The sequence below is a fragment of the Myotis nattereri genome (assembly GCF_964212035.1).
Source record: "Myotis nattereri genome assembly, chromosome: 18".
In the NCBI taxonomy this organism is placed as follows: domain Eukaryota; kingdom Metazoa; phylum Chordata; class Mammalia; order Chiroptera; family Vespertilionidae; genus Myotis; species Myotis nattereri.
In genome coordinates this window covers 36,175,780-36,200,065 of record NC_138093.1, presented here as the reverse complement: position 1 = coordinate 36,200,065, position 24,286 = coordinate 36,175,780, and the positions used below count along the sequence as shown (strand labels likewise).

At 47.7% G+C, this 24,286-nt stretch overlaps 1 protein-coding gene across 2 annotated transcripts; it reads left to right on the top strand.

The window, feature by feature from the left end:
* Positions 1 to 65: 65 nt before the first annotated feature.
* Positions 66 to 19,849, top strand: SLAMF7 (SLAM family member 7). 2 transcript variants are annotated; one of them, XM_081113135.1, is made up of 8 exons: positions 603 to 934; positions 6,556 to 6,912; positions 12,149 to 12,481; positions 15,058 to 15,330; positions 15,539 to 15,646; positions 16,080 to 16,180; positions 17,792 to 17,854; positions 18,652 to 19,849. In XM_081113135.1, the coding sequence occupies exons 2-8, from the start codon at positions 6,906 to 6,908 to the stop codon at positions 18,721 to 18,723; spliced, it is 957 nt and encodes a 318-aa protein (XP_080969261.1). In that variant the 5' UTR covers positions 603 to 934; positions 6,556 to 6,905; the 3' UTR covers positions 18,724 to 19,849. The 2 variants fall into 2 exon arrangements, with proteins under 2 accessions (XP_080969260.1, XP_080969261.1); XM_081113134.1 differs by lacking the exon at positions 6,556 to 6,912 and having other exon boundaries at positions 66 to 934.
* The last annotated feature ends 4,437 nt before the right edge of the window (positions 19,850 to 24,286 follow it).

Genomic DNA, 24,286 nt, shown 5'->3' with positions numbered 1-24,286 from the left:
GATTCTCTCTCTCTGTCCCTCCCCTTCCCTTCCACCCTCTCTAAAAAAAATCAATGGAAAAAAGTATCCTCGAGTGAACATTAACACACACACAATCACTTTAATGTTTCTGTTGAGCTTTTAACTATTCCTATTGGCTTTATTTTCTTCGTGGTTTCTCTTGATTTCCCACTTGAATATTCTTTTTTATGAAATACCTATTTGATTCTCTTGTCTGTTGCGGTTGTCTGCCTAATTCTTAGTGATGAGTATGACTTCTTTATATATTACAGATACAAGATTCTTGAGGAATAATGTGTTACAAATCTTCGCCCACTAGGTGGCTTGCCTTTTTACTCTTATAATGGTTTCTTTTGATTTAAAAAATGTTATAATTTTGCTGTTCTATATTCTAAGCCTTCATTTTTTCACCTGTAAAGTATGGATTATGATAGTATTTCACTCACAGAGCTGTTATGAGAATTAAATAGAAGAATGCATGTACTCCTGGCACTAAGAGACACTCAGTGAATATTATTTTTACTCCTAGTGCCACCTGTTTCTCTCCCCATCAAACCTTCCATTTCCTTCTCTTTCCTCTGTTTTGAGTCTTGGAGAGAGCATGTTGTAACAGAAAAGGCTGGTCATTTGACCTTGATTCATTCTTAACTTATTCTGCGCCTGTGGTTATTCATAAAATGGAATTTCCATCACATTTGGGGTACAATTTTCCCCTCTTTCCTACTGAACATTACTATGTACCAGCCACTAAAAAGGAAAAAAATGAAATTGACACCACTCATTCTCACTTCTCGAGCTCATGACCCTCCTACTGAAATGATGCGTCAGTGCTACGGGAGAGAAGAAGTTCACTTTAACCACGGCCCTCCAGAGAACAGCATGCCTGTTTCCCCAGCGAGCGTCAGCCTCATCTTTCTCCTCTGCCAGCTCACAGGTGAGTCCAGCAGATGCTCCTCTTCTCCTGACTGCCTTTCCCATTAGGACAGCGGTTCTCAACCTGTGGGTCTCGAACAATGAAAATACATCCTGCAGATCAGATATTTACATTATGATTCATAACAGTAGCAACATTACAGTTATGAAGTACAACGAAAATAATTTTATGGTTGGGGGTCACCACAACATGAGGAACTGTATTAAAGGGTCACGGCATTAGGAAGGTTGAGAACCACTGCCTTAGGAGGTGTAGCTCCAGGTCCTGGGTCCACTCTGGGGCTCTCACTCAACTCAGGAGGCTCTGCTCCCTTATCTAATATTGCCTTTTACATCCTGCGGTCTCTGAATCACAGAGGCAGAAAGAGACTGAAGAGAGAGGAGAAGGACCATGTGGACTGGCTCCCCTTCTGGGTGTCCAGGGAAGGAAGGGCTAGAAGTGGTGTTGGGTATCAGGAGGACCTGTGTTCTAATCACAACTTCTGCCACAGATTACCAGTAGATGAAGCATGTCATCTTCCCTGGACCTTAGCCCTCCCTCCCTTTAAGGACATTTTTAAAAACAAAATAATACATATTTCATAAATATATATTTAGCCCTGGCCTGTGTGGCTCTGTGGTTAGGGTGTTAGTCTGCCAAGGGTCACAGGTTCGATTTCCCACTCAAGGGCACACAGTTGGGTTACAGATTCGATCCCTGATCCCTGGCCCTGCTCTGGCTCATGGGGTTGGTAACTAATTAATGTGTCTCTCTCTCATCGATGTTTCTCTCTTTCTTACTTTTTCTTTCTCTCTCTCTCTGTCTCTCTCTCTAAAAATCAATGGAAAAATATCCTTAGGTGAGTATTATGTTATATATATATTAATATTTCCTTAAAAATATTTATAAGATACTTATATGTTGTATATTTAGAAATATATTTTTAAATGATTATGTAAAACAGTTATATTGGTGAAGGGAAACATTTTAATTTTATCTCTCTTTTTTTTTTATTGATGATAGTATTACAGATCTCCCGTCCCCCTTGCCCCCCCCCCATTGCGCCCCTCCACCCAGTTCCCGCTTCACCCCGGCCTTCACCACCCTATTTTCTGTTTCCATTGGTAATACATATATACATATAAGATCTCTGGTTAACTTCTTCCTGCCCCCACTCCCCTTCCCTCTGAGATATGTCAGTCTGTTCCATGTGTCCATACTTCTGATTCTATTTTATTCATCAGTGTCTTTTGTTCATTAGATTTCTTGTTTGTTTTGATTTTTAAATACAATTGTTGATAGATTTGTATTTACTGCCATCTTATTGTTTATATTTTTTATCTTTTTCTTCTTCTTCCTCTCTTAAAGAATACCCTTCAATATTTCATGTAGTGCTGGTTTTGTGGTGATCAACTCCTTTAGCTTTTTCTTGTCTCTGAATTTCAATTCTCTTTATCTGAACTTCAATTCTAAATGATAGCTTTGCTGGGTAAAGTAATCTTGGTTGTAGGTTCTTGCTTTTCATCACTTTGAATATTTCTTGGCACTCCTTTCTGGCCTGCAAAGTTTCTGTTGAGAAATCAGCTGACAGTCATATGGGCACTCCCTGTGGGTAACTAACTGCTTTTCTCTTGCTGCTTTTAAGATTCTCTCTTTGTCTTTATCCCTTGGCATTTTAATAATGATGTAACTTGGAGTGGGCCTCTTTGAGTTCATCTTGTTTGTGACTCTCTGTGCTTCCTGGACTTGTAAGTCTATTTCTTTCACCAGGCAGGGGAAGTTTTCTGTCATTATTTCTTCAAATAGGTTTTCAATATGTTGCGCTCGCTCTTCTTCTGGTACCCCATAATGCAAATGTTGGTTCGCTTGACGTTGTCCCAGAGGCTCCTTACACTAGCTTCATATTTTTGGATTCTTTTTTCTTTTTGCTTTTCTGATTGGGTGCCTTTGGCTTCTTCATATTTCACATATTTGAATTGATTCTTGGACTCCTCTACTCTACTGTTAAGTTCCCGTAAATTCTTCTTTATTTCAGTTAGTATTTGCTTAATGTCTGACTGGTCCTTTTTTATGTCTTTGAAATTCTCACAGATTTTTGAAAGTCTCACTGAGTCCCTTGAAGCTGTCATTAAGTCCATTGAAGCTTGCATTAAGATCCTTGAGCAACCTTCTAGTCCTTGTTTTGAACTCTGTATCGAGTAGTCTGCTTGCTTTCATTTCTTTCAATTGTGACATGTTTCCTGGAGCTGCTTCCCTGTGTTTGTTTCTCTATTTTCGGTAGATCTGATATGTCTCCCAGACTTGGAAAAGTGGCCTTGTGTAGTAGGTGTCCTGCAGGGCCCAGTGGCTCAGCCTCCCCAGTCAGCTGAGCTGGGCACTCTAGGTGTGGGCTGTGTGCACAGTCTTGTTGTGGTTGAGCCTTGATTGCCGTTGGCATCACTGGAAGGAATTGGCCTCCAGGCCAATTGGCTGTGAGGATCAGCTTCATCTATAATGGAAGAGCTGCTATGCAGGAGACACCCTATGGAGCAGGACTTTAGTGGGGCTTTGGTGCCTACGGAGTCTGCCCCTTGAATGTGTTGCTTGTGGATGTGTAGAGTTGTTATCTGGTATGGTCTGAGGCTGTCTACCAGGTTCACTGGCTCTGGGGCCTCCAGGGAGGTGCAAAGTCAGCCACTGCCTGGGGTCATCCAGTGGGAGCTACAGAGAGATCTGCAGATGGCTGCTATTTGTATTGGGCTAGAAAGTGTCCAGGTGAGGCCCAGCTGTGAAATAAGGCAGGCTGGTGCTAGGTCTTAGGCCCATTATTGAAAGGTTTGGAGCACATTGACTCCAGCTGCTACTTGTTTAGAGATATTAGAAAAGTCTGAAGTCTGAACCAGGACAGGTCATCATATGAAAAAGTAGCTGCAAACAGCTTGGGTGGGGTTGCAAATTGGATGAGGTGGGGTCTCAGGGAATCACCAGGGTGGAGCGAACTGTGTGGACCATGCTGATGAAGCCTCCGATATGGCCACCAGTCAGCTTTGCGATGGAGGAGGTCCTAGCACAGGAACAATGACCCCTATGAACACTCCTGTCTGGAAGAAAGCTGCCCCCAAACTCCCACCCGGCTAGACAGTTCAGTTCCTCTCCGTATGTCACTGGATTCCCCCAAAGCCACTACCTGGTGCTGGAGCTCAGAGGAAGTGGAACCATGTAAGATTGTGTGGGTCCTTGAAGAGGAACACCTGGGATTTCAGCAGCCTTCATGTCAATCAGCCACAGTTCCCGCTGGTTTTTATAGCCAGAAGTTACAGGGACTTATTTTCCCAGCTCTGGACTCTGGGCTGGGGTCTGGTGTGGGGCTAGGATCCCTTACTTCTCTAGGTAGGCCTTGGAGATATCCCTCTCAATTAAAGAAATGACACACATGGGTGTCAGACCAGCCCAGTCCCGGCCTCTGCCCCCTACCAGTCTCAGTGAGCTTCCTTCTTTACTTCTCTAGTTGTAGGACTTCCATTTAGCCAGATTTCAGGCAGTTCTGAATGTTGATGGTTCTATATTTTTGTTGTAATTTTGATGTAGTTGTGGGAGGCAGCATTTACCTAGGCCTCCATTTTTGTTTTCTAATTTTATCTCTTAAGCCAAGCAATTTTGTTTGTTTTGTTAATCCTCATCCGAGGATATTCCATTGCCTTTATTTATTTTTTATTTTTTATTTTTTTGAGAGAGAGAGAGTGGAAGGGAGGAGTATGGAGAGAGAGAGAGAGAGAGAGAGAGAGAGAGAAAGAGAGAGAGAGAGAGAGAGAGATATTGGTGCTTCTCACACTTGTGAACCAGGTACGTGCCCTTGGCTGGGAATCAAACCCCTAACTCTTCAGTGCACAGGCCCATGCTTTAACCATTGAGCTAAACCAGCCAGGACTTAACACAAGCAATCTAATCATTCGCTATGTAGAAAACAAACTCATATTGGCCCTAGCCAGTTTGGCTTAGTGGATAGGGCATCAGCCTGCGGACCAAAGTGTCCCAGGTTCAATTCCAGTCAAGGGCACATACCTTGGTTGCAGGGCGCAAGCGTTTCCCTGGCCTGGGCCCTGGCCAGGGCTCGTGCAGGAGGCAACCAGTCGATGTGTTTCTCTCACATTGATGTTTCTCTTTGTCATTCCTTCTCTCTTCCACTCTCCCTAAAATAATAATAATAATAATAATAATAATAATAATAATAATGGAAAAATATCCTAGGGTGAAGATTAACAAAACAAAAAAAAGGAAGAAAAAGAAAACTAACTCATATTGTAGGTACTTTGTGATTAAGGCCATGAAAGACTGGAAACTTCCTCCACCTGTCACAGTACTCTAGTCTGAACATTTTCCTATCCTCAGGGATCTCAGAACCGATCAGGAGCTCCATAAGTTAGGAGTATACCTCCGGTCATCAGATTCCTGGGGGACCTCCAGCAGATGTCTCTCTGAAGAGCTGACAGAGCTGATTTGTTTACATGAGCCCCAAGCCTGCGTAAAGTGATCTGCCCAAGACCACACAGTCGGTCAGCTCTCCCAGGCCTTTCTTCCCCACCGCCTGGCCTCACCAACTGTTCAGCCTGAGCGGACACTCGCCCTCCTTGAGTTCATTAGAAGTTTATATGTTTAGGAAGCCCCTGGTTCTAAGCAGTTGATCCTAAAATGGGTTCTCACCGTATAAACTTTCCCCCTGAACAGAAATAGTGATTAAAGTGAGACTTAGAGAAGGGGAAGTGAGGTAGGACATGACAGGGACTTAGCTTTAACCTGAGCTGTGAGCAGACTTGAGGGAATTAGTTTAGGGCAGCCGTGGGCAAACTACGGCCCGTTTGAAATGAATAAAACTATTGAAAAAAAAGATCGTACCCTTTTATGTAATGATGTTTACTTTGAATTTATATTAGTTCACACAAACACTCCATCTATGCTTTTGTTCCGGCCCTCCGGTCCAGTTTAAGAACCCATTGTAGCCCTCGAGTCAAAAAGTTTGCCCACCCCTGGGTTAGGGGATGGAGCTGATAACCCAAAGTGCAGAAAAGTGGCTAAGGGAGGGAGCTCTTTCTACTATGGAAGGCATCTTAAAGCGGACTCTTCTGATACCAAAAATATCAGTGTCTTGGCTAAAGCAGAAGGCACAGTGTCTCCTGCTCCAGCTCCCTTCACCTCTGAAGGCAGGAATATTAGTGAACATTCCCTGCATGGTGTGAAGTAATCAGCGACTGGTCTATAGGCATCAGGTTCCAGACCAACTTTCAGAAAAGCTTCCCTTGCCAAGAAGCTATGCCAAAACTGAAATCTGTGTGTGTGTGTGTTTTCAGTTTTAGCATCCTTATGAAAATGAGACCAAAAAAAAGAGAAGTTTTAAGGTCTGTTTCTTATAAACACCCCCCCCACACACACACACACCCCTTCACCTGCTTCCCACCATGTTTTAGACTGCTCTGTACTTCCCAAATCCATATGCACACTTCCTCCTCCCCAAAATCCTGGCCAATAAATAAAGGTTGTTCTTTTTCTCCTATGAAAGGTGAGACCACCGAAACTCAAAGTGGTAAGCGGTGAGGCGGTAGTGGACAGAACGCAGACCTCCGAGACAGAGGAATTAACTAACTTCTCCCACTTCTCTCATTTTCAAGTGTGGGGACTTGGGAACATCACTTGGAGCCCCAGTGTCCTCAGCTGTAACGTGGAGCTTTACCTCTGTCTCATGGAATTGCTTTGGGGATGAAGAAAGATAATGCCCTTTAAACTAGTGTTGCTATTATGAAGGAACCAGAAGGAAACCCAGCTCTCCTGACTTCCAGTTAACCCAGAGCTCTAACGTGTTCACAGCACTCCGCGTGCCTGGGAGGAGAAGCCAGCTCCACCCCTCCTGGGTGATCTGGAACCAAGTGCCTGTAGACTTTGGCTAATTCACAGCGAAAGGCTATGGCCAATAACCACCTTGAGGAACACCTCCTTCTGAAGAATTTAAAGTAAAAGATAAATGACTGGTGGGTTTTTACTGGGTGGATGTGAGAAAGGGCTGGGGACTTCCTCAGGGAAGGGCTTTGAGCTGGAATTTATGGGTCGTGAATACGGTTAGAGAAGCCGAGAGAAAGACCCAGCACAAACAAAAGCGTGTGAGGTGGAAGGTAAATGGGATCCGGTGAGGACAGGGGACTGGCTGCTTGTCTGGTGGGTGGCAGTTCTGGGCTTCCTACCTTCCCACAGCATCGTATGGTCATCGGCCTGAGAGCAAAACTCCTGGGCTTCTCTCAGATACAATCAACCCAGGTTATGTGGGAGCCCTGAATTAATTACCATGCCTGAGGAAGGCTGCCATCAAGCTGGGAGCCTGCCATTCTTACCCAACTGCCTGGATGCCACACAATGAGGAAGGGGTGAAATGGATGCAAATGAGGGAAGTTACGCCATTCACTGCACTGATGCAGGAGTGAAGGTCAGATGAGTGTCATGAGGCCAAATCTTCTCAGGTCTTGTAGGCGTTAGTAGCCACTCATGCTCTAGAATCAGCTGATCCCACAGTCATGTTAAGTCCCCCCATTGTATTTTCCCCAAGCACTGGCTACTCTCCTTTTTATAACACGTACTTAATTATTAGATGACAATCTTCCAACCCCATGGCTGGCTTGCCCCCCAGTTCTATCCTCAGCTCCTAAACAGCGCCTGGCATAAATATGGAACCTTAAAAATTCTTGTTAAAGAAAGGAATGACTGAATGAGAAAAGCATGACCTACCTAGACATGGTAAACTCTGTAGGGTCACCCTGGCAGGCGGAGAAGCCATCACAGAAAGGGAAAATGCAGTCCATTTTGGGACAGTTGAGAAGTCTTTTATTTCTACATCACTTTTTATAGTAAATTGGAAAGAGGAAACAAAACTTTTTGGGACTTACCCACTTATTCTCTAAATTCAGGTTTAGGGACTGGCACGGAGCTACTTTCTTCTTTCATGACCCCTCTTCCCTCCCTGAAGATACAATTAAGATAGAACAATATACTCTATCTAGACTCATGTTGGCAATTTGTACTGTCATCCTCCAGTTTCATTTGAACTATAAATGTGGAGACATCTATATATATAAAAAGCCAGTGTCCATGACGACCAGTACGACCAAATGACCAGTCACCATGAGGTGCATTGAGCACCTCTCGGTCCCTCCCCCATGGCCCACAGGCTCCGATTGCAGCAAGGGTGGCGGAGGGGCAGGGCAGCAAGCACCGTGAGCAGTGGCGGTTGGGTGGGCTGTGGGTGGGTGAGTGGGTGGGGCTGTGAACAGCAGCAGGCTATGTGTGATTTTGCACGCTGGGCCTCTAGTTTTCTTATATCACTACATAATTTATATCTTTTGACATTTACCCTCAGAATGTAGCACCTCTCCATGTGTGAAGTGTAAAAGGTATTTTTTTTAAAGCTTAAATGTGTGCGAAAGCACTAAAGCCCATACTTACAGTTTTGTCACTTCCTTGATTTATATCTCCCTAAAACCTCAGGTCAAGAAAAAATAACTTATAGTTGCCCTAAATGCAAGAATTACACCTACTTGAGAACAAGTGATGCCCAACCTTTATTTGACTGTAAAATATTAATTCCTTCATCTCTGTTGTTGAAGTGAAAGAATAAATGCATTAACTGATCCATCAATAATTAAAAATAAAATTGATTTCATCTGTAACATTTACTGGGACTACTTTGGTCCCCTTGAGATGATCAGAGAGCAACTGAAAAACCATCCTACCTTCGAATTAAGGAGGCAGGGAGAGCAGTTGTTTGAAAATCAGATTCCTTAACAGGATGATTTAATAAAGGCCTGAGGGATTCAAAGAATATATCCACTGACCGATAATTATAGGGAGAATAATGTGTGTGTTTTGTGCATGTGTGTGTGTTTTCTGCTTTTTGAAAATACTCAACATTGCATTTATTTATTTATTTATTTATTTTAACTTATCTTTATTATTGAAAGTACTAGTAGCCTGGTGCACAAAATTTGTGCACTGGGGTAGGGGGGGGAAAGGGGCCCCTCAGTCTGGCCTTCACCCTCTCCAATCTGAGACCCCTCAGGGAATGTCCAACTACCTGTTTGTGCCCACACTTTTAACAGATAACAGCTCCATTGTTGTTTCTTTCTTATGCTTAAAACCATTGGAATTAGTAGGTATTCAAAGTGTGTATACATTTTGGGGGGACACCCTGTATATCTCTAGTCAGCGGTGAAAGAAACCAACAGCAGATTTGGAACCCCCAGACAGGGAACCTCGCTCACTCCCCACATGTCTCCCCACTTCACTTTCCACCTTCGTGGGCAGCAGGAGAATCAATGTTTTCTCTCATTAATTCGGAAAAGCACGTCCTGTCACCCGCTGCCTGGCAGGAGTGCGCTAGGCCCCAAGCAAGCAAGGCTCAGTCAGGGCAGCCTTCGCTCCTGGGTGCTGGCACCCAAAGTGCACATTCCTCCTCTACAGTCGCCCCGACTGTCCCACTGTTTCACTGAGAGGACGGAATTCCTCTCTGCCTCTGGGTTCTTGATCTTGAACACTGACTGAAGGCACCTCAGCGAGGGCCGCCCGCGCCCACCAGGTGTGTCTGTCTGCACCTGCTCCCACCTCAGCACCTGCATTAACCCCCCAGAGGTGATCTCATATCTGCACTGGCCTCCATGGAAACAGGGCCTCACCACTCCGCCCTCTCACTGTCATCTCACAGGCGCCCACCCTTAGCACCCAGAACACCCAGACACTCTCCAAAGGACGTGAGCGCATCAGAGGGGATGTGTGCACATCCTGTGGGGGTGTTAGGCATGCTGGGTTGATGGAAGTGCGGTGGAGAGGTGGGGGGGACTTGTGCACGCCTTGGTTTGCAACTGTTGCAGGCGCGGGAGGGTGACAGTGTGCTGGGGGATGTTCGCATGCCAGGGGAGGATGTGCACACCGGAGGCCTCTGGCTTTGCAGATCCGCAAACCCCCGTGGTGCGGCCAGGAGGACGTCAGTCTGGCCCACCACGGTGGCTGTCCCTGCGATCCTGCACCTTCTGGGCCAGGAGGCGGATCTTGCGCAGCCACTCCTGGGCGCTGATGGCCTGCAGGCGCTACTTTAGCTCAGCCTGCAGACTCCGTTTGGTGCACTCACAGCTGTCACCACCGCCATGTGGGGAGTACAGGCCACCCTCCGCTGGCCTGCCTCCCCTGTCCAGAGGCTCTCTGCACTGCTCACCTGCCCAGAGTGACTGGGGCTGGGTGGAAGCCAGGCGTCCTGCCCTGCCCAACCCCGGCCGATCCGCCCCTGTGTGAGCTGCCGCCTGCCGGGAAGGGTCCCGGGGCCACAGACAGCCTCAAGCACTGCCCCCGCGCCCACCAGGACATGGATCTGGGTCCCAGGACTGCCGAGAGCCTCAAGCACTGCCCCCCACCCGCCAGGATATGGATCCGGGTCCCAGACCGCCGACAGCCTCAAGCACTGCCCCCCGCCCGGCAGAGTCACAGATCCGGGTCCCGGGACCACGGACAGCCTCAAGCACTGCCCCCCTCCTGGCAGGGTCACAGATCCGGTCCCAGACCACGGACAGCCTTGCCCACTGCCGCCTGCCTTCAGTATGCAAATTAGCCACCATCTTGTTGCTTCAGGGTGGGGGTCCCCACTGGGGTGCTTGGCCAGTGTGGGTGAAGGGATGATAGCTGTTTTCAGGCTGGTGGGTGACTGAAGCTCCAAACCGCTCCTTTTTTTCTTTTTCTTTTTTTATTCTGGGATTTATTTACCTTCTATGGCTGTCACTGGAGCTGAGAGCCAGCTTTAGCTCTGAGGCTCGGCTCCAGCTCTGAGACCTCGGCTGCTGAAAGCAGGGATCTGGGTTTGTTTGGATTCTATAATTGAAACACTGTTGCGATCCTGCTGGCTGAAGCTCGGCTGGCTGAAAGCAGGTTTCTGGAGTTTGTTTAGCTTCTATAATTGCAACATAGTTGCTTAGAGTTGCAGCTCAGAGGCCAGCAGTGGCAGGCGGGGAACCATGGCTTCCTCCATCACTGGAGCAAGCAAGCCTCCTGTTCACTTCAGCTGCCTGGCTGCCGACCGCCATCTTGGTTGGCAGTTAATTTGCATATCACCCTGATTCGCCAATGGGAAGCGTGTCGGAGGTACGGTTAATTACCACGTTTGTCTATTATTAGATAGGATTACAGGTGACCCCTTTTCCCCCTATTGACACCATCCACCCACACCCACAGCCGCCGCCCTTCTCCCCCCTCCCCCCAGAGGAGAATAATGTTTGAAAACAGGAATCACCTCCTAAAAGACATTTATCCAGGGAGAGGAACCAGTACTTTTGAAAATAAATTTAGCAAATATGTTGATCAAGATCCAAGACCTATAATCAAGGGACTAGGTCAACATTTGGTAGCATCAGATTCTCTCTCTCCCCTCATTCCCCATTGATTTTTAGAGAGAATGGCTAGGTGAGAGGGAGGGGGAGACAGAGAAACATTAATGTAAGACAAACATATCAATCAGTTGCCTCCCACACATGCCTCGACCTGGGCTGGGATTCTGCAACCCAGGTATGTGCCCTTGATTGGGAATCGAACCTGAGACCCCCTTAGTCTGAAGGCAGCGCTCTAACCATTGAGCTCAACCAGCCAGGGGGGCATCAGGTTCTCTTACTCTCAAGTACTGGGAGAGCAGCTGATGCTTAAGGGAAGGTCACCAAAAGACATAAAAGGGAAATCGGGATTCTGAATTGCACTCTACCATAAGAGAGAAAGGTAACTAGTCCTCAGATGTCTAAGCTATCCCTATCAGGAGGCACTAACAGCTGACCTCCCACTGTTCTGATCTGTGCTTGAAAACCTCTGCCCCGTGTCAGGAAGACTCTCCTTCCTCACCTGCATCTAGTTCGGCTCTCCCAGGAGCAGTGGGCAGGGACTTGGTTTGTAACCTCCCATTTCTCCTCCTCCAGAAGCGTGTCAGGGGTGGAGCTGGGTCTTCTGTTCTACCTCAGAGCTTTGTCTCCAGCCAGAGGTCTCTGGGAGTGGGGTGGTTCAGCAGAGCCACTCCTTTCAGGAAGCGTTCTGACCTCAATGCCTTCATGTGAATGAGGTTCCAAAAGATTTCCCAGGGGCCGGGTGGGTTGGATGGGGCGACTTTCTTGGGACCTTTCTAGAGCCCAAAGGGGCTGAGTAATTGGTGGAAAGAGCAGGGACTCACGTCTATTTTATGGTTCTCTGTGTCTGCAGGGCCCGCAGCCTCTGGAGCCCAGCAGGAGCTGGTGGGTGCCGTCGGTGGGTCTGTGACTTTCCCTCTGACACACTCACTAGATCGGATTGACAGCATTATCTGGTTCTTTGAAAGTACTACTCTTATCACCATACAGCCAACAACGACAAACCAACCAGACACTGTCATAGTGACTAAAAATCATAACAAGGGAAGGGTAGGCTTCTCGCACGGGAACTACTCCCTGAAGCTCAGCAAACTGAGTAAGAATGACTCAGGTGCCTACTCTGTCCAAATACACAGCCCGTCCCTCCAGGAGCCCTTCGTCCAGGAGTATGGGCTGCGTGTCTATGGTGAGTACAATGACTGCCCTGGTAAAGTGGTAAACCCCCTGATATTGGAGATGTGTAAGCAAAGGCAGGCTAAACACTTGGCAAGAATGTGGAAGATGGAACTCCTGCGATGGCTGAAGTGATGCAGCTGACCCCTGAGGTCCCCTTCTACTCAGAGATTCTGTAAGAGGCAGTGTGGTGCAACAGGTGGGTGAAATGGGAAGTGCAATCACACAGGTCAGATGCTGGACTCTCTGTTTACTAGCTGCATGGTCTTAGCCAAGTGACTTAATCTCTCTGAAACTTAGTTTCCGTAATTGTAATGGGGAGGAAAGTGATGCCTGTTGTAGAAAGATTATCAGGTATAAACATCAGTCACACCTTTCTCTACATTCCAATCAATTGAGAAATAGACACAAGAATTGAAAGAAAGATAAAAATAGCTTTATTTTGCCTTGTGTAGGTGGCTCAACTGGTTGGGCATCTTCACTCACACTGAAAGATTGTAGGTTTGATTCCCAGTCAGGACTCATACCTAGATTAGGAGTTCGATCCCAGGTGGGAGCAAGTACTTGAGGCAACCAATTGATGTTTCTATACCTATACCTATACCTATACCTATACCTATACCTATACCTATACCTATGCCTATATCTAAATCTGTATTTCTCTCTTTTTCTTCCCTTCCTCTCTTTCTAAAAATCAATAAAAACATATCCTTGGGAGAGGATTATAAAAAATAATTTTTAAAAAGCTTTTTTTTTTTTTAAAGCAATCTAGGAGAAATATTTTTTCCCAAGTCCAGACCTTGGAGCCCATTCAAGAAAGATGGATTTACAAAACAATTATTCAACCAGCTAGCTACAAGATTAGCTGCCTCACTCACTGAGATGCAATATCACAGACACCAGGCGATGGCCTTCCAGGTTTGCTTGTAGGAGGTAGGCCAGTGGTCAGCAAACCATGGCTCGCGAGCCACATATGGCTCTTTGGCCCCTTGAGTGTGGCTCTTCCACAAAATACCACCTGCAGAGCAAGCACGTACAGTGCGATTGAAACTTTGTGGCCCATAAGCAGAGGTCGGCCTGGGCGGGTCTCTTTTGAAGAAGTGGCATTAGAAGAAGTGGCGGTACGTTCGCTTAGGTCGACCCCTCAGATTGAGGATGTTTTTAGCAAAGGCCAGCCTAGGAGTACCCTAATTAAGTTAATAACACTGTACCTACCTGTATAGTTTAAGTTTAAAAACTTTGGCTCTCAAAAGAAATGTCAATCGTTGTATTGTTGATATTTGGCTCTGTTGACTAATGAGTTTGCCGACCACTGAGGTAGTCCATTCACCTTGATCCATGTGTGTCTTCCATATATACATAGCCGAAGGGAACAGAAGAATGCATTGTGCAGGCACACTAGCTAGGGGAAGGAGGAAAAGGGCAAACCACATTTAACAGCAATCTTCACAGTTCAACCACAAGTACAGAGATGCAGATGACAGAAGTCAGACTCTCACCATCTCAGCAATGAACCCATTGCTCATCCTCTGAGGGAGAGGAGTGGGCACCTAGTAGGGAGGGGCCCCAGAAGTGTTGTTCATCCAGAAGAGTTCAGGGAAAGGCTCTTCAAGGAAGCCTAAGGACAAAGAAATGGAGGGCCTCTAAAAGAGATAAAATTAGCTAACACCTAAAATACATTGAACCCAATGCTTGCCATATGGCTGGGCTTAGTAACTGGCAGCTGCATTCTTGTGGACTTGTTATTATTTATTAGAGGCCCGGTGCATGAAATTCATGCACAGGGGAGGGGAGGGTCCCTCAGCCCGGCCTGCACCCTCTTGCAATCCGGGACACCTTGCGGGATGTCCAACTGCCAGTTTGACATCTAAACTGGCAGTTGGACATCCCTCTCACAATCTGGGACCACTGGTTCCTAACTGCTGGTGTGCCTGCCTGCCTGATCGCCCCTAACCACTCTGCCTGCCTGCCTGATTGCCCCTAACCACTCTGCCTACCTGCTTCAACATCCCTAACCACTCGTCTGCCTGCCTCATTACCCCTAGCCACTTGCCTGCCTGCCTGATCACCCCTAACCACTTGCCTGCCTGCCTGATCACCTCTAACCACTTGACTGCCTGCCTGATCGCCCCTAACCCCTCTGCCTGCCTACCCGCCTGATTGTCCCTAGCCACTCACCTGCCTGTCTGATCACCCCTAACCACTCTGCATGCCTTCCTGATCACCCCTAACTGCTTGCCTGCCTGATGATCCCTAACTGCCTCTGCCTTGGCCCCCACCACCATGGCTTCCTCCAGAAGGACGTGCAGAATGACATCTGGAAGGTTGTTTGGCTGTCCAGTCTAATTAGCATATTATGCTTTTATTATTATAGATCTTACTATTGTAGTTGTTGCTGTATATCTGTGGACAAGCAGACATAGATAGTTCTCTTTTCCAGATAAGAATATGAATTCTGCTCTAAATTGCCACTTCTGCTTCACTCTGCAGCACCTCGAAGAAATTCAGGTCCAGGGCTTATAGAATAATTTAGAAAAAGAGTGCTATAGGCATAGTTGCCACCCTTGGTTGTCCATTTCTCTTTTATAGAGCACCTATCGAAGCCCAAAATCACCTTGGGTCTGAAGAGCAATAAAAATGGCACCTGTGTGACCAACCTGACATGCTTCCTGGAACAGGGAGGAGAGGATGTGACTTACAGCTGGAAGACCCTGGGGAAGACCTCCAGTGAGTCCCATAATGGTTCCATCCTCCCCATAACCTGGACGCTGAGGGAAAAGGACATGACCTTCATCTGCATGGCCAGGAACCCCATTAGCAGCAACTCTTCAAACACCATCTTTGCCCAGAAGCTCTGTGAAGGTGACTGTCTCTCCCCTTTCTCGAGAAGCCTACAGTCTCGGGGGCTATGCCTTCTTTAGCTCCTGTGGAATGGGCCCTGTGTAAAAACTGGAGGCCCCTGGGAAGTCACCAGACTGGGAGAAAAGTAGCAGTTGCTCTAAAAGTTGGGTCATTTTCCTTGGCTAACTCTGCTTCTTTCCCTGTGTCTCCACCCACTCTCTCTTTAAAGGTATTGCTGGTGACCTAGATTCCACCATGGGCCTGTGGATTTCCTTGCTGCTCATTGTCCTTGTACTGGTGTTAATTATTTTGACTGTGTGGAAACAAACAAGAAAAGGTAGAGCATGTACCATTTTTGTCTTCGCCCTCATTCATGCGCTTTCTTCCTCATTAATTCAACAAACCGGTGGTAGGCCTAAGGATACAGAAATGAAGAGGCCCTAGTCTCTGCCTCAAGGAGAACACCATCAGCCTGCATCCCTTAGTTCTGGCTTCTCCCCTAAGGCCAAGGTCCTTCCAGTTCTCTCCCCAGTGCCTACGCCTTTCAGAGCCTGGGAACTAATGAGGGTAACCAGAAAATCCTGGGGTTTTCCTGGGGTTAGCACTTAAAGTCCAATTCTTTGGCGGGAGGGGGGGGACACAAACCTTTAGTTACAGGGAAACCAGTATAATTGGTCACTCTAAGTAGGTTGCCAGGTGGGGTGGTGAGCCAGTGAGGGTGGTGAGTAGAAGGAGGGGCCAGCCCTGATTCTCTTCCAACTTGGTTGTAGAGTCCACTGAAGAGAAGAGAATGGACACTCATCCGGAAATTCCTAACTGCTCCCCCGCCTCTGGGGAGATCGCAGAGTATGATACAATCTCTAACCCAAATGTGAGTCCATTCCTATATTTTTGGGGGCCTTATCCTCCTCTCTGAGGCCCTTCTTGCTTTACTTGAGATTTTCCCATGGATTTGAACAACATGGGAGATGAGGATATACAATCCTTGAAACCCAATGCACCGTGTCTCCCCTGAGTCCTTGTGGATTCTTTCTTATGCAGAAGCTGGTGCCCTCTGGGCCACCTGGTTCTGATCCAACCAGTAATGCTCACACTGTGATCTATGGAATGACCCCTTCTCTCCACAGCTCACAACAGCTACTCAACAGGCCTGGTTCCTTTTGCATAGGACAGCAGGTAGAGTAGTGTGGTTTTGACATGATGTTTGAGTTGTGATGCCACTAGACTGGACATAGAGATGCCTTTTTGTCAAGAAGCCATCAGAAAAGGACTCAGAAGGCCCATGGTGGCTCTGGGCCACACTCAAGGCTTCCCAAGCGTGGGCCACCAAACTCCAGTAAATGAACACAAGGTTAATCCAAAGGAAACTCGTTGAAAAGAAGAGTATAAATATAAAGTTTTTCAAAAGCTAAATAAACAGACGTGAACTAGAGAACTTCAAAAGCCCCCGCCGCCCAGGGAACAATCACTGTAGTCCAGGCTGGACTAGCTCCTTCACGGTCATGGAGGGCTTCTCCACATAGGCCCGTTTAATAGAATGAGCACTTTAGAGCCTCCAGATGCCAGTTTGACTCCAGCCTCCTACTCTCACCTACAACTTTTCCAAGAGGAGACCTTACATGTCTTCTTCGAAGTTGTTAGTGTCCCAAGAGCTCTTTTCTCCTGTAGGGAGACTGGCTTCTGTCAAAATTGATTACTTTATGGTTCATTCTGCCTGCTGGAGACACAGTCCCAGGAGACCACAGGACTGGATGTCCTGGGTGTTCGGGAATAAACTTCATTGATCCAGGATAATTTTCCCCAGCCCAGAAGGCACTTTTGTTATTGCTGTTATTGTTTTGTTTTATTCTGTCCCATCAGTCATCTTTGCTGACTGGTTCCAAAGGCCGTTTTGACTGATGACAAGGTTTATTTGCCACAATTAGCAATATGATTTCAAATTATCCTTTAATCACCTTGGAGGCTCATAGCTCATAAGACTTATATCTTACATATATATTTTTAAAAAATATATATTTTTATTGATTTCAGAGAGGAAGGAAGTAGGAGAAAGAGAGATAGAAACATCAATGATGAGAGAGAATCACGGATCGGCTGCCTCCTGCACGCCCCCTACTGGGAATCAGGCCCGCAACCTGGGCATGTGCCCTTGACCAAAATTGAACCCAGAACCCTTTAGTCCACAGGCCGACGCTCTATCCACTGAGCAAAACTGGCTAGTGCTAGATCTTATATATTTTAAGTTCACTTAAACACAACACAGTTTTAAAATAATCTGATTATTTTGCAAACAAGTTACTAATAATTATAATTACAGACATCAACAAGAGCACTTCCCACTACCCATTCCTGTTCCAGGACCCTCTGTCCCTCTCGCTTTCTCCTCCCTTCTGTGTTCTTCCCTTTGGATTCTCGGCATCTCTTTGGCCTTGTTTATGTGACCCAGAGATGGATGGTGATTTCTTCTTCTTTTTTTTAATAGAAAACTATCCCAGAGGAAAATTCAGTAAACTCTCTTTACTGCACAGTGCAAATACCCCAAAAGGTAAGAAGCATTAGAGCTGAGTTTCATCTTAGTTGTTCTATCACTTCTGCTCGTTCAAGCTTAGTTTAAAATTTCTTGGGCCCCAGGGATTTCATGTTTCCTGGTATGGAATTAGAAGTTCCCCAGGATGTCCCCATTCCCTTTGCTTACAATTACAGAGAAGATAGAGACTAGAAGAGAATTGTGTTTAGGAATCAAACGGGGGCAATGTGGGACAAACAGAGTAGGAGAGAGCTTCTAGGTAAGAATGATAGCAAAGTCAGCAGGACCCTGACTGAGGACTCGGATAAGGTAGAAAAGGCTGTGGGCAGGCCGTGCCTGGGAGGAGACGCAGTTTGCTTCTGAGCCACCAGTTACCTGGAAGCTGGAGAGATTTGCTCTGCTTTTCTGTGTTCTACTGATGATGCATCTGGTGTGCACACCCCCCTGAGTCTACCTACAAAGGTAGTAAGCTTTAAAGATCATTCCTTCACAGATCACACTTGGCAGAAGCAGTGATGCCTTCTGTCTCCCCTTCGGACCAGATCAGAATAGATGAGAATGGGGAAAGCAGTTTACTTAGTAAAAGGAAAGGTTGGTTCTGGTGGATTATTGGAAGAAAAGTTCAGCTCCTTAAGCATTCAACAAGATAAATGTGGGTTAACCTCAAGGCACTGTTTCTCTAAGGTCGGAGTGATCACACAGTGGAGCAGGCACAGTTGGGAGGCTTGGGTTAACCTTGGCAGTAAAGAGTATCTGTGAGGGGTACGGAGGCCTACCTACCTTCAGCGCTCTACATTCTTGTGTTTGCTTGGCAGATGGAGAAACCCCACTCGCTGCCCACATCGCCAGACACACCAAAGCTATTTATCTATGAGAAAGTCATCTAAACAGCACTGCACTCCCTCCTGTATCATCCCAAAGAAAACAAACGAATTCAATGACATGACCAGAAAAACTGAGGAAGAACAAAGAACACAGTTCCTTCCTGGAAAACTATCCTTCGATGCTATTGTAATTAGCTAATCCTATCTAATAAAGAGGGAAGATGCTAATTGATGTCCCACCCTCAAAGATGGCAGCATGCACAGCCACAAGATGGCCAGCAGGGTAAGGCAGTTGTAGGTGATCAGGCCAGCAAGGGAGGGCAGTTAGGGGCGACCAGGCCAGCAGGGGTGGTCAATTGGGGGTGACCAGGCCAGCAAGGGAGGGCAGTTGGGGATGACCAGGCCTGCAGGGGACAGCAGTTGGGAGCGATTGGGCCGGCAGGGGAGCAGTTAGGCGTCGATCAGGCTGGCAGGGGAGTGGTTAGGGGGTGATCAGGCAGGCAGGCAGAGTGGTTAGGGGTGATCAGGCCGGCATGCAGGCAACCAGTTTGGAACCGGTGGTCCCAGATTGTGAGAGGGTGCAGGCTGAGGGGACCCCCCACCCCAGTGCACAAATTTTGTTCACCGGGCCTCTAGTTGTTAATAACAGTAAAGGAGCAAAGAGGAGGCCAAATATTAAGGGAAAGTCATTTGGGCAGTTTCACCAGAACGCTAAAGCTTTGCACTCCCCAGGGAGCCACAGGTCTATTCCCACAGATTGGGCAGAGAGGAGAATAGACACACGCCCAGTAAACTGAGGGTGACAAAAGCAAAGTGCTTGCTGTCAGTCACACCTCAAAACAGCCCACTGGCCAGAATAGGTGTGGCCACTGCAAGGGCATGTAACGTGGGATATTTATTCCCCTGAATAAAGACGTTCGTTCTCTTGGTTGCTCTTGACTCCTGACCTGTGGGGCTCTCTCGGTCCTGCTTCCTGCATTTGCCATGGCCGTGTGGACGCCACACACAATGGACTGATGGACTGTCACTAGCCTGGTGCTGAGCGGGACCCGGCTACACCATGGAACAGAAACCCTGGGCCCCAGTTCTGATTTAGCTTCACTGAAACGCCAGCTACACTTCCTCCAGGAAGGGAATGGGACCTTAGGAGCCCAGGAATGTAATTCTACACAAATAAAAGTCACTCATCCTCCCATGCAAGTCTTAGAAAATTCTTTTTCTTGAGATATCATAAGGACCCCACCCCCAGCACCAGGTGGGGAAGAGGACACCCCAATTTCCTTGATAACACTTTATGCTCCTTCAGATTTATGAGTGCCTAATTCTACCTCCTGCTGAGAAGTCTCCTCAAACCCAGAAGACATAATTACGTCTTCATGGATATGTGACTGTGAACTTATCAGCCAAACCCAAGCAAGGAGCTTAGAAGTGTCTCTGCTGAAATATAAGTGCAGTGTCACACAGAGGAATGATGGCTTCATCCCAGGGCTTGGAAGTCAGGAATAGTCCAAGGGTCTGGCTGTCAAGAGGCAAACTGTACGAACAGCAGACATTCTCAGCAGAAGCAGACATAGCAGCCGGAAACAGATTCATTAACTAACTCCTTAACTGTGCCTGGCACTGTGATGAGCTTACACTGGTTTTGGCCAGTCATGCCCTCTGCTCTGGTGAAATTGGCCCCTCATGAACCATTTCTGTGGCAGTCCCAGGAGGCCTGGCCACAGATTCCCAACACACAGGACGTCCATCAGCCACAGATCCACAGGACGTGGAGGTCAAAGCGCACGAGGACAGAGAAGCCAGGTAGAAGACTGGGTTGAGCTGGATGGAAAATCAGAAGTGTGGCTGGAGGAGGTGGAGAAAAGGGAGCCCTCGTGCCCTGCTGCTGGGAATGCAGACTGGTGCAGCCACTGTGGAGAGCAGTGCCAAGTTCCTCAAAAAGTTAAAAATGGAACTGCCTTTTGAGCCAGTGATCCCACTTCTGGGAATATAGCGTTTCACAAAACACTGATGCGAAAAATTATGGACCAAAAGGGGCCACGGGCTAAACTTGACAAGCTCTGGGGAGGCCTCAGAGACCGAAAGTAAGCTCATAGGATGGTCTAAACTTTCTGAACTGAAAGCTTATGGCAGGTGGTCATGTCCTACGCTAGAATCTTCCCTGACAAAGGTCAATCTTCACCTTAACGAAGACTGTCGTCTTTTTGCATCTAGAACAACATACCTGGTAAACATGCCTTTGCAGAAACAAAGTAATTTCCCTTTGTCCGGACCCCTCAAAGCGCAGGCGCCGCGGAGCAGAGCCAGAGACCACCAGTGGGTTTCACGTAGCCCACTTCGGCTTTCCCTTTTGATAGGGGTGTATATATAAAGCAGGGTGCCGAGCTGCCATTTCCTCCGTCTGTTGAGGTTTTGCTTTCTAGCAATCATTGTCAGCTTGGCTCAAGTAAACTCATAAAAATTCTCTACAGTTTTGAATATTCTTATGCTGACAGAATATATGCACTCCTCTGTTCACAGCAGCGTTATTTACAACAGCCAAGATCTGAAAACAGCCCAAGTGCCCATTAGTAGATGAGTGGATAAAAAGTAGATGATTGGTACATTTACATAATGGAATACTACTCCGCCATAAAAAAGGGAGACCTTACCTTTTGCATCAGCAGGGATGGGCCTGGATTATTATGCCAAAGGGAATAGGCCAGTCAGAGAAAGAGAAAGACCGTATGATCTCATTTATCAGTGGAATCTAAGAAACAAAATAAACGGATGCACAAAACACAAATAGAGGCATTGATGCCTGGAATAGACTGACTTATCTCCTCCCATGCCTATCACCCTGGGGTCTGAAAAGAGACTCTTCCCGCCCACCTTTCTGATGCTCCTAGTAATTTTGCAGGAGAGGACCCCTGCCCTGGCCCCTCACTGGCGTGCCAGGCCTGGTTCTCATCCTGCTGCTGGTGGTTGAAGCCCAAGAGAGCCAGGACTCATCAGGGAACTGTTACAGATGAGTCCTGACCGCCCCCCTGTGCATGCGGCAGGAGCTGGCCCTCACACACATCGCTTGCAGACTCTTCTATGGAAATACTGCCAAAGGCAGACTCTTAACCAGGTAACCCCTGACCCTTATGTTTAGAGTATAACCCAAAGCAAGGAAAACATTTCTTTCAATCTCTTCTTTCCTCTTTTAAAATTTAAACTCATGCTCGGCCAGTGTGGCTCAGTTTTTGAGCATCGACCTATGAACTGGGAGGTCAGGGTTTGATTCCTGGTCAGGGCACATGCCTGGGTTGCGGGTTCAATCCCCAGTGTGAAGTGTGTGCAGGAGGCAGCCAATCAATGATTCTCTCTCATCATTGATGTTCCTAACTCTCTTCCTCTCCTGTGGAAGACCACCTATTGTTTTCACTAGCTGATAAGGTAGACAGAGAAGCCTAACTCCCCCCCACCCCCCCCAGGCTGGGTGCCTTTGAAGCCCTAGCAAAGGTCGGAGCTAGGTGCCACCTCTATTTGTCCAGACAGTGGTAGCTGAAGCAACTTCCCCATTTATTATTATGTAAATCCTTGCTGATGGGCTAGTCTGCCTGTTGCCAGGGGTCACCTGCTTAAGGGCTATGCTATGGGTGTATCCCAGATCAATAAAAGCTTGGTGAGGCCTGAGCACTAGAGGAAGTCCTTCCTCCTGAGTTGGACTTACTCGCCTGGTCCCCCAATATTTCCAATTATCTCGTGTATTTACTCTGTCATTTGTGTGTGGCTCCGCTTCTAGTTCCTGAACCCTGATCCACGCGGGACGTGGGAAGGAAACACTCAACACTCTCCTTTCCTCTCTGAAGGAAATCAATAACAATATTTATTTAAAAAATAAAATAAAATTCAAAGTTCACATGTTGGTAGTTTACCTCAAATTTCTAATAGTATTACTACTCTATACTGTGCTGCCTTGAGCTCCACTTGTCCTTGGCCCAATATTTAAACCACTTGGAGTATTATCTCCTGTCAGTCCGGCACAACCCCATGCCATACAAACCACTATCCCGCTGGCAGATTCGGAAACAGGCTCAGAGAGGTTGTGCAGATTGCCCAAGGCAACACAGAGAGTAACGGGTTGAACTGGGATTCAGATCCTGGTCCATCTGCCTCCAGATCCTTGTCCTGTAATCATCATTTTTCAGGAAGTAGGGGTTTCCCTTTAGGAGGTTATTTCCCCACTGCCCAGTGATGGCACTTGTTGCTAAGGGGTCTTGCTGACACGGGGATTAGCAAGGAGGGCACCATGAAGGAAGCCCTCTCCTAGCTTTGGGGACCGAGGGCCACTGACTCCAGCAGGTACCACCAACTCAGCCTCGCAAGATGCCTAGAGGCTGGAGAGGAGCTGTGACTAGCACAGGACAGGTGGGCTGGCAGGCGTGGGACATCCCCACACATTCCTTCTCCTATTGCCCTGGCCTGGGGGGTAGAGGGCTGGGAAACCTCCCTGGCCAGCACCTCTGGGAAGAGACAGATCCTTTGTGAGCTGCCCACAGTCACCAGGACTCGTTTTGACCTGAAGCCCAGGGGTGTCCAGGAGAACTGAAGCCGAGGTAGTCAGCGTCTGAGGAAAGCCGGACACGCACACTGTTTCAACTTGCATGTCCTCCAGGAGAGAGGAAGAGGGGCCCCTCCAAGAAGGACAGGCCAGCGCCCCCTGCAATCCAGAAGATGCTGAGCACAGAGGGAAGCGTGACTCAGGAGGTTCCTCATAAGCAGTGGTGCTCCACCTTCTAGCCCTTTAAATACACTTCCTCATGTTGTGACCCAGCCATAAAATTATTTTCGTTGCTACTTCATCACTGTAATGTTGCTACTGTTATGAATTGTAATGTAAATATCTGATATGCAGGATGGTCTTAGGCGACCCCTGTGAAAGGGTCGTTCGACCGCCAAAGGGGTCGCGACCCTCAGGTTGAGAACCGCTGCATAAGGAAGCCATGATCTAGGCCAGGGCACCTGCTCCCAGACAGAGCCCCCAGCGGGGTCGCAGCTCCAGGAGTCCCCCAACCTTCACCCTTGGGGCCACTTACCCTCCAGCTGCACGCTCAGCGCTGCTCCCTGCTTGGGGCAGCCATGTGACTCCTTGGTAAAGTCATCTGGCTTGTCTCCCCCATGAGTGGGAATCCCCCGAGGGAGAGGCATTGCAGGCCCCTTCTCATGGACCCCGGTTCCAGCACCAGGACCCCCTACCCACGAGGCATGTACTGGTGGCCACCTTGCCCCGCGGCGTCTCTCTGGCTGCAGATCTGTTGAAGGTGGGCAATTCGTTTAGCCCAGGTGCTCATGGCGTGGCCAGCATACAGAGAAGGGGAACACGGTAGGCAGCCGGCCTTGGCCTGTGGGAGCGGTGCTCCTGGCGACAGTCAGAGGGCACGCCTGCCTCTTCCCTGGTTCTGCAGTGAAGGAGGCTCCAACTTCCTGGGGGAGTCTGGGGGGAGTCACAAACTTACTGAGCCTCATCTCTCCTTCCACCCCGCAGGGAGGGGAATCCTGCCTCCGGGAGACAGAAATCTCTTTCACTCCCTCTGGTTCCCTGGGAGAAAGGGGAGGGAGGGAGACAGGCAGTGTTACTGCTCATCTCTGCCTCTCCAGA